Source organism: Endocarpon pusillum (genome assembly GCF_000464535.1).
Source record: "Endocarpon pusillum Z07020 unplaced genomic scaffold scaffold6331, whole genome shotgun sequence".
Classification (NCBI taxonomy): domain Eukaryota; kingdom Fungi; phylum Ascomycota; class Eurotiomycetes; order Verrucariales; family Verrucariaceae; genus Endocarpon; species Endocarpon pusillum.
The window spans coordinates 159000-168932 of NW_006916578.1; the positions used below are offsets into that span (position 1 = coordinate 159000).

Sequence of the window (9933 nt, forward strand, 5' to 3'; positions counted from 1 at the left end):
GAATGATTTGTTGGGTCCATGTTATCTGGGTGGCGTGTCTTCGGGAGGGGAGTGGGATTGAGAGTCTGGATATGGGGTCTGACGCGGAGATCTCTGCCGCTGTTGATGGTGACGGGTTCTGGTCGGGGAATTGGGATGATATTGGGAAGGCCCTGAGCTCGCCTCCGTCGAGGGAGAGGGAAACTTGGATTTTGGTCTCGTTGGTATCACGGGAGATGACTGCCAGCCGCCGGGCGGAGGGTCCAGAGGAACCCATGCTGAGTGTTCACAGGACACACGCGGCAGGTCTTGTCTTCAATGAACTAAGAAATGCCCTCCGAAGTCGCCATAGGCGCAGATTTGCAGTCTGCTCAAGTGTAGTAGCCAATTGACTGTGCTAGACCTTAGACGATGTCTTGTTCCGTCAACGAGTGATATGAGTGAGCCGTTCGTGGTTCGAGATGGTGAAAAGGGGAACCAAAGGGCTGTCAGCTCATCCGTAGATACAAATCGATGTGGATATAATTTCTGAGTGTCGACTAAGAATAAGTACCGGCCTTCAGTCCACTCGCAAGCTGGGAACTTTGTGGCAGGTCAGAATTTTGGGGCCGGGCGCGCATTGGCGGGGAGGGCTCCTCCATCCCGACCTCAAGCTTCAAGAAGCTCTCCTACTTACCACCACAATTCCAACAGTACTACGAATGTGACACCCAGTCCAGCACCAACCATGGTGATCAATCCCACCTACCTCGCCCAGACGTCCCGATCATGTACGTCCAGCCATCCAACACCTTTCCCCCTCCCTCTCCCTCGATCAACCCACCCACCCCATCCCAATCGCACCCGCTAACTCCTCACCCACAGCAACAAACTGGCAAGCCGCACGCCGACGCGTCCTAAAGTCATACCGAGCATGGCTACGAGCTGTTCGTCCATCAGCGCTCTCTCCTAGTTCAATCAAATGGCCGACCCGCATGCTAATTGTTTTTCCTCTCGGTGGTACCCAGGCGCCCGAGATCCAACAGATGTACTCGCTCAACATGCCGGTGTCGCGGATCCGGACCAAAGTGCGCTCCGAGTTCGAGAAGCATCGGTATGTCAACCAGCTGGACGTGGTGGATGTGCTGCTGTTCCAGAGTCATAGCGAGTTCCAGGTCAGTGCTCTCACCCATACGCGGGAAAAACAGTTATGAGAAGAGAGAGAGGCGGAGAGTTGGATGGGGTCGGGGGGAAGTACGGGGCCTATGCTGACGAAGCGATACGTCTTATCTTTTACAGGAGACACTGAACTACTGGAAGCAGCTCGCGCACGTCATGAAGTATTTTACGGCGGAGGAGAATCCGAGGGCGAGGCTGCCAAAGGATTTTATATCCGGGTTTTTGGAGGTAGGTCGCTGGGTTGTTTTGGACATCACTGGTGATGTGGGAGTGTTGCTGACGGTGAATTTACTAGGGGAGGAATTGATGGCATGGGAAATGATTATGCGCTGTACATACACCACTTAGAGTCACTGAAGAAGCATATCACCCAACCTCGAGCGCATAGAATGAGTTGAATGAAGATTACTGCTCTCCTTGCTCGGCTTCAAATTCCTCCAAAGCTTCAGTGAAAGTGAAACTTGTTGCCTCGCAGAAATCAATCAGATCATCACAGCCCTTGCGAAGCGCTTCGAAGGCGGTGGTTCCCGTATCTTCTGTGGGGGTCTATCAGCATGTTCGACGTCAAGATCTGGGGTGGGGATGGGGATAGGGATGGGGGAGAAGATATCTCATTACTTACCCCAAGTCTGGATGCGGAGGTGCATCTTTGTTTCCGAAGGATGGGGGATTGTGTAGCCGCAGAACTCGACGTCAGGACTGCGATTCGAAGCAGATCAGATTGGTTCTGGAGGAGGCTGGGTCCGTGATGGGGGAGACTCTACTTTTTCATGATGAAGAAGCGCAATGCGTTGCCCAGTGTATGGTCTTCCTTTTCGATCTGAAATGAACATGCGGTAGGACTTGCTCCTGGTAGCTAGCCATCACGAGTTAGACGAGTCGTGCTCGAATAGCAGCGAAATAGTTAATGATGGTTCCGAAAAGGTGTACTACGCACCACTCTGATTTTGTCTGCTAGGTCAACATCGAAGCTGCTCTGAGTTGGCTCACCGTTCTCCATTTTTGTGATGCTGCATTGGATGGGAAGAGGGAGTAGTTTTATCAATAATCGCGACTTAGAATTGCACCGTCAGATCCATTGCTGTTGGCTATTGTTAAAGCCTAGATACGGACCGCTTGATAACTTGGTTGTGATGGCACAAACTTGCCAAGACGTGGGAATTTTGATGCCAAGATTTCATATTGCACATTGCACTTACTTCTTGAACTTGAACCTGAGGACCGACAGGCTAGAATATACACGCTCTCTACATGCTCTCAGAGCGATTGAGTTCACGGATGAACGCAGAAAGCCTTCTTAGAAATCGTACCACAAGGTGACATAATCATGTTACTTTGGAGACACCTGGGATGCACATGGAAAGTTGTTGCAAAAGGTTTCGCATGGAACAAAGGATTATGTGCCCAGTACTCCAAGTCGGATGTATGCTGGCAACATGGTCTAGACGAACATGGGCTGCAGCAATTTCATCGTGTCTTCAGAGAGTGATGCCATCAATCAGTGTATACTTATGAATTCCGAGGAACGTACTCCGTAGTATTTACGATGATTGCGGTACAAGGATGCATGTATCGAACACAGCCTCGATGTCCGTACCAAAACACACCGATCAGACCGAGTTGCGTCGAGCATATGGTACCAGATTCCCCAATTGAGTCATCATTGATTATTGAATATTACTTTAGCGGCACCAATGAACCCATGCTGCAGAAGCCAGTAAACGGGCGTTTCATAAGCGCCGCACAAGGAGCGGAGCTTCTGTTGGTCCGTGGGAGGGCAATTCCATCGATAATCGAGGTGATTGGCAAGCCGCTTTTTGAAACCCAGCCGCCGAGTGATCGCTGCTTAGCTGCGAAGCCCGGGACAAGGTCTCCCTGTCTCGGGTCAATGCGCCCTTTGCCATCTTCCAGCTACTTACCTGGCTCGTTGCATTGAAATTCCACGTCGAGCTGCTTACTACATACCGGTAAAGACTCGGCATGAAAAACGCAACGTGTCCAATTCTCGGTGCCGAGACAAGTACGATTTATGGCAGTGTGCAGTTGTGAAGTCGCCAAACACAACCAACGTGCGGCTGGGGTGAGACAGCCCCCAAAACCTTCATTGGCGAAACAATGGGCCACTATTTATTTGAACGAACCCCCCACAACGGGTTCACAGGTCCAAACCCTAGGAGGCGCACTAGTTATTGCGTTTCATGCTGATCCTTCGTTATAGCACGTAGGTAGTAGTAGCAGGGTACAGAGGGCTCGGGCACCTAAGCAATACTACCATTTCTGATTGTATTCTGTTGGATGATGTCTTTGTGCAAGGTGACAAGCAGAGACTCGGACAAGAGCGTTGCATCAAGCAATGATTCGGAGAAGAAGCGATGGGCTGTTCTGGAAACAGCAATTGCACCAATAAACCGTGTAACGCGTTCGACTTGGAGATGGCAGATCGCTCTTCCTACTGGTTGGTGCAGGGGAGGATAAGGCATCTTCGGGCCCCCCACCCCTGGAGTGTCTGAGATGTGTGGAATTATTAGCAACCCGCAGTCTTGCCTAACGTCAGGTAATTCAGTCGCTGGCCCTCTTGCTTCTGACCAGCTGGGCTGGGAGGTGGTAGACACCCTGGCGAGCTGGGGAGGCTGGATCGGATCGGATCTGTTGGTCAGTAACAATAAGAAAACGGGTACGGAGGACAACGTTACCATTCACCACTCCTCGTGACGATTGTAGTCAAAATCGTAGTGCGACAATCACATTCAGCCCATTCCCAAATCGGAGAAGACTTCTGGGGAGAGTTCTGGGGAGAGTTCCTAGGTCTGGTCTGTGCCCAACGTCCCGGAAAAGCCAAATTCCAATATTCTGCTTCTGCTTGTCCTTGTCCTTGTCCGCTCCACACTCACACCACACACCATTTTCTCTCCCACCTGGCACCCGTTCTTTTGAAATTCCCTCGACGCCTCTCTTTTCACTCTGTCGACACGGGCGGTGCTCTCGAGCCTTACATTCGTTGCGGGTCTATTTGTGAGATCAACGTCTTCCACAGGTGCTATTGTTTTTGCCGCTACAGAGATCCGCCCAGTATCTATCCTACGGTCGCTCTCGAGCCCCCCCCCTTCGTCACTGCTGCAGCCCCCCAATCCCTGGGCACGCTACCCAAACAGGGGTTCAGTCCTTAAGTTGGACCCTATTCATTCGCTTGAACCCAACTTCCCGCCTAAGTTTTGCGTCGGTCCTATAATTGTCCATCTGCGTTCAAACTTCAATTGCTGTTCCACTCAGTCATCACCAGACCTCAAGTAGACAGAAACTAGGTTTGTCCTGCTCGGCACCGCCGTCATGTCGACCGCAGTTGCGCCTGCTTCGTCAACGCCGTTACCTCTCGACCGAGACAACAGTCCCAAGAATTATCCCACGTTGGCTCCTCACACCTCACATACGCCTGTCGAACGACACCCAGAGCTCACCCGCACTCCAAGTCATACATCGATTTCGCCCAATGACCGGAACACTCAGCTCACCCCGCCGGAAGGCAAACGCTCTCCCAAATCGTGAGCACGCTGAATAAAGATTTGGCGAAGATGTTATCAACTAACGATCCATCAGATCTCGAAGTGGAGGTGCCCCCAAGATCATCGTCAAGAAGGAACCACAAACATCTCCCTCAATGAACTCGGCCAATTCGGCGGGTTCAGCAAATTCAAGACATCGACCACGAAAACTTGACCTCTCCACAAACGTGCCGGTGCCTCCCGGATTGAGCTCACGTCCGTCAGCTGGGCCTCTGACGGGAAGAGATGGTTTAGTCATGCAAGATGTCGGTCTGGCTTGCTTGTCTCCTGGATTCCAGACTCAGGATCCTACTTTACGAGAGCAGCTTCAAAGAAGTATTTCTGTTCGAGATCAACAACGTTCTATCATCGAAGCTCGCCTGTTGAAGACGGCCAAAGGAGACGGCCCGGATGGTACCAAACCGTCGGAGTCTAACATCTTTGGCAATGGTCCTCCCACCAGTTCAAAAAAACGGCCACCGCCAGGACTGTCCATAGTCCCACCGTCGGCGGAACAATTTGCGAACGAACGTGTTATCCAATCTGCACCCCTTAACCAGACTTTCACCGGCAGACATCAGCCCAACCCCATGACCAGGCATATCGCAAATCAACCTTCCAATCTATCTCACACAAGTCACATTCATCACGTGCCAGCCATGCAGACCAATAACCGCCTACCGCCGATCTCAGATGTCTTTGGTTCGGACACCCTCGCTCCGAACAACAGGCAAGGCCAGCATCCAGCGAATTCAGCATCAAACTCGTCACACTCGAGCAATCGACCACCCTTCCCGTCGCCTGGCATTGTCCCTCACACCGCCCATCCTAGTAATGCTCCGTCTCGACCACGAGAATTTCGTTCTGCGGAAGAAGCCGTACACGAGATGACGGGCGGACGTGAAGAACTTCTGCCCCGCATCGTCCATTACGGTGGCCATCAACCACCCACGCCCCCTTCTCCACCCAATGCAAGTGGCTCCTCGACTTACAAGCACGGCCAACAGCAAATGCCAGGTTCCGAGAGCGGCCGGCCTGGTCCGACGAGCCGTCGAAGAAGCAGAGTGGAATACGAAGGTGACAGCAGTCCGCCCTTGGGCGCTGGCCGAGAAAAGGTACCATACGGACCTTTTGGTGCTGGACGGGACAGCCCGGAAACCAGCCGGAGGAAGAAGGAAGAATTTCTGGGTCTCTGCTCCAGAGCTTGGGACCTATTTCACAACTAATGATGATGGCCTGTGATACGATATGCATACATGTGCGTGGTGGTTTTCTCATCTGGAGTTACGGTACGAGAGGAGGCTGGCTTTCTCGAGTTCGACTTTGATATGGATCTGTTTTCAGACTTATGTTCAATTTCTACAGCAGAGGCAAGGCAGCGATAATGTAAGGCGACTTCTTTCGCTCCGTGGCGGCATTTTGACATGCGGCTTACATGTGGGTTTCGTTTTATGACCGCGCTCAAGAAGGATGTCTCGCGATGAAGGTACTGATCCAGTCTACCAACCCTCCAAAAAGATGCAAGAAAGCACATCGCTATAGCATTCTTTCTCTCCATCACTCAATCAATCAATCAATCAATCAATCAATCAATCAATCAATCAATCAAAAAGATTCCCTTTTCATCATGGAAGTACGGAGTATCAAGTGAATGCAGGCAGGAGCTACGGCTGCCGTGAGTTCATGTACCCTTTTGAATCCACGTTTTTGATGCATCCCATGCATAGCGGATGCAGGACTTATGCGGAGGTTTATGTCGATGATTTGTTTGTGAAAGCTTGCGTGGCCTGCACGAGAAAGATCGTCATCAGGGATTCAAAAAGAAGGGGAAAGCAAGCTGTGAGCTCTTCAGGGTTGGGTAGGGTCAGGTGCTCGTCGTGCTGTCTCTGGATCGAAGATTTATAAGCACGGAGTGTCTTATGGACTACATGTATCGTCTAGAGACCACAGGCAGGTTTATTCGACCTATCCTATCCATCAATCAAAGGCAAATCATATCAGAATAGCCCCAGCCCCCGCGTCACCTTTCCGATCTAGTAGCTATATCTCTGTCCCTCCTGACTCTCGGTAGGCCCCTCCCCTCCTTGCCCTTCTCCCTCTTCCGTCTCCTCTCCTCCTTCTTCTCCCTCGCTCTCTTCCCCAACCCCTCGAACCTCTCCTTTTCAATCTCCTTCCTCACCGCCCCCTTCTTCAGGTAGTAGGGCTGAGTCTTCCTCCCCTCTCGCATCGCTTCTCTCTCCTTCGCTCGGTGTGCGCGCAGGATCTCGCGTTCGCGCGTCTTGGTCTCTGCGTTGGCGAGTTTGGAGCTTAGGGACATGATCTGCCGTTTCAGATTGGCGATTGTTTCGGGGTCCGAGGCGGGAGCTGGTGCTGCGGTTGTTGCATTTTTCTTTTTCTTTTTGGAAGGGAGAGGATTTTGCGCGGCTTTGAGCTGGGCTTGGAGGGCTTGCAGCTCGGATTGCCGGTAGCTGGTTAGGAAGGAGTAGTTTTTATTGGCCTGTTCGGATTCGGCGGCACGGGAGGTGGTGCTGGGGTGGAGGTGTGTTGGGTCGAAGCGCGGGTCGCGCGATTTCAGGGCTGCCGAGGGCTCGATGATGGTGCGTTTTCGCGGGACGGCGTGGCGGGTTGAGAGGGTCTGTGGGGCGTGTTTGGAGGTGCGGTGGTGCGAGGGTTTGAAGAACTTGGTTGGTCGGAACGGGGTCGGGGTTTCTTCTTCCTTTGGAGCGGAGTTGGAAGTGTCCCGCTCTGGATCGGTGGTGTGTTTTCGTTTTCCTGGTCGGAGAGGAGGCGCCAATGATTCTTGAGCTTTGGCTAGAGCGCCGAAGCTGATGTCTTTGAGAGAGGACGTTGGTTCTTCTTCTTCTTCTTCTTCTTCGTCGGTGAGAATATATGGCTGCGTTGAGATGAGCTCGTTGTAAATATGATCTTCAGCAGGACTCGCCTACCTCTTTCCTCGAAACCGATGTTGCTGTATCATAAGAAGATCCTGCCGAGTCACTTGTGTGCCACTCGGCGACATGTTGATCCTCATTTTCGCTCAGACTGCTCCCATACTCGGCCTCCGCATTGCGACGTGCTCGGACTGCGCGCGTCAACATCCTTCGCGACTCATAGCTCGGCCAGTTGTGGATGGATGATACAAGAAATCTTTCTCATTTGACTCCCGCTTTGGAGAAAGTGAACCGAATCACCAACGGTTGAACTTCGGCAGTTGGAGATCACGCCTGTTGCTCTGCCAACACCAACGACTTGATTTGGAAGAAGTAAACTTTCCCAATTTTTCACAATTATTCCTCTCCGACCGCAGCGCAGTTGACTCGCACAACAGACCTGGGTGAATTCGACAGCTTATCAGGAGACTGAAATCGCTGCACATCAAGACCAGCACTGAGATGGCAACCAAGACTCTGGAAGCTCGATTTGAGCATCTCTCTGTGAATGATGAGAATGAGCCTATGCAGAAAGGCTCGGCCATGCTCAAGCCGAAGGTATACAATATGATGAGATAGCTCCATGTGTATCGTCTGACAGTACCTAGCAAGGATCTCTGACTACAGCAATGTCAATGACAGCACTCGGTTCATCACACCTTACGTCCAACCAAAACAGAGCGAATCTCCTCAAGTATGCCTTACAGACCAGCAAAGACACAAGTACCAATCCCAGCACCCTTACGACCACTCAAACAACATCAATCTCCACTCTGCCTCCCTCTCCAAGTCGAAAGCCGGCTATCAATCGCTCGTCAGACGAAACGGCGATGCAACGGCATTCCAATTCCTCTACCTCCGCAACAATATACGACCAACCCACCCCTCCCCGAGCCTTCCACCTCGGCATGTTCGAGATCGGCAAACCGCTGGGCAAAGGCAAATTCGGTCGCGTCTACCTCGCCAAAGAGCGCTCTACAAACTTCATCTGCGCCCTCAAAGTCCTCCACAAATCCGAGCTCCAGCAAGGAAAAGTCGAGAAACAAGTGCGCCGCGAGATCGAGATCCAATCTAACCTACGCCACCCCAACATCCTCCGTCTCTACGGCCACTTCCACGACAGCAAGCGCGTGTTCCTGATCCTCGAATTCGCCGGCAAAGGCGAGCTGTACAAGCTGCTGCGCAAGGAGAACAAATTCGCCGAGTGGAAAGCGGCGCACTACATCGCGCAGATGGCGGCGGCGCTCAAGTACCTGCACAAGAAACACGTCATGCACCGCGACATCAAGCCGGAGAACATCCTGGTCGGCATCCACGGCGAGATCAAGATCTCCGACTTCGGCTGGAGCGTGCACGCGCCCAACAACCGGCGCAAGACCATGTGCGGCACCCTCGACTACCTGCCGCCGGAGATGATCAAGCCCGGCTCGGCCGACAACTTCTACAACGAGAAGGTCGACCTCTGGAGCCTGGGCGTGCTGACGTATGAGTTCCTGGTCGGCGAGGCGCCGTTCGAGGACACGCCCGTCATGACGCAGAGGCGCATCGCCCGCGGCGAGATGACGGTCCCGAGCTTCGTGAGTGCCGAGGCCAAGGATCTCATTCAGCGGTTGTTGGTGCTGGATCCGGAGAAGAGGATCCCGCTCGACGAGGTGCAGCGCCATCCGTGGATCGTCAAGCATTGTGTGCAGAAGGGTGGGGAGAGGGGGTCGGGCAAGGGGACGTCTTCGTGACGAAAACCCCGAAGCAGTGATGGATCCTTCTTTTTTTCTGCAGCATTGGGCGTCTAGATGGGGGGTTATTAAGTTGGGAACTTGGATGAAACTCCTGGATATGTTGCAGGATTCTGCCCTGGGGAACTTTTTAGTGAAAAATGACCATGTTTTTCTCTTCTGCTGTGGTGTTCTCTGGATAATATATCGAAGCAAACGCGCACAATGACAGGCAAAAAAAGCACAAGAAAGCGTGTATATTCACATAACTCCGAACCTGAGTTTTTTATTTTTCTTTCCCCGTGGCTCAGCCTCCCAACCCATTCCCTTGCACGTCCATGCTCTCCGGCGTCGCTCCCCCCTCCGCCCCGCTCCCGCGGCCCCGGGGGTTTCCCGCCCAGGCGTCTGCGGCCGACTGCTCCTTCCGGCCTCCTGATTGAACAGGCCAATATTCTCCCTCAGACACACATACTCACTATCGGCATAGCCCAAGATCGCCTGGATCTGACTGCTCCTCAGGCCGCGGATGCGCGCCACCTCGGCGGAACTGTAGTTGACCAGCGCGCGGCCCACCTCGTCGCCGAGCGACCTGCCCGCCGCGGTGGTGGCGGCCAT

General features: G+C 52.8%; 5 protein-coding genes across 5 annotated transcripts; 3 read left to right on the forward strand and 2 right to left on the reverse strand.

Annotated features, from left to right (window-relative positions):
* Positions 1-706: 706 nt before the first annotated feature.
* EPUS_04003 (uncharacterized protein) lies at positions 707-1444 on the forward strand (the record flags this gene model as incomplete). The annotated part of the gene is made up of 4 exons (XM_007806865.1): positions 707-749; positions 844-1133; positions 1258-1365; positions 1433-1444. The coding sequence occupies 4 exons, from the start codon at positions 707-709 to the stop codon at positions 1442-1444; spliced, it is 453 nt and encodes a 150-aa protein (XP_007805056.1).
* A 98-nt stretch (positions 1445-1542) lies between these two features.
* EPUS_04004 (DNA-directed RNA polymerases I and III subunit RPAC2) lies at positions 1543-2137 on the reverse strand (the record flags this gene model as incomplete). Its single annotated transcript, XM_007806866.1, has 4 exons — positions 1543-1673; positions 1760-1836; positions 1902-1993; positions 2075-2137. 4 exons carry the CDS (start codon positions 2135-2137, stop codon positions 1543-1545), a joined length of 363 nt encoding a protein of 120 aa, XP_007805057.1.
* A 2327-nt stretch (positions 2138-4464) lies between these two features.
* Positions 4465-5902, forward strand: EPUS_04005 (uncharacterized protein; the record flags this gene model as incomplete). Its single annotated transcript, XM_007806867.1, has 2 exons — positions 4465-4676; positions 4732-5902. 2 exons carry the CDS (start codon positions 4465-4467, stop codon positions 5900-5902), a joined length of 1383 nt encoding a protein of 460 aa, XP_007805058.1.
* Positions 5903-6696: 794 nt separating this feature from the next.
* Positions 6697-7774, reverse strand: EPUS_04006 (uncharacterized protein; the record flags this gene model as incomplete). Its single annotated transcript, XM_007806868.1, has 2 exons — positions 6697-7569; positions 7622-7774. 2 exons carry the CDS (start codon positions 7772-7774, stop codon positions 6697-6699), a joined length of 1026 nt encoding a protein of 341 aa, XP_007805059.1.
* Positions 7775-8068: 294 nt separating this feature from the next.
* On the forward strand, positions 8069-9339 carry EPUS_04007 (uncharacterized protein; the record flags this gene model as incomplete). The annotated part of the gene is made up of 2 exons (XM_007806869.1): positions 8069-8164; positions 8215-9339. 2 exons carry the CDS (start codon positions 8069-8071, stop codon positions 9337-9339), a joined length of 1221 nt encoding a protein of 406 aa, XP_007805060.1.
* Positions 9340-9933: the final 594 nt, after the last annotated feature.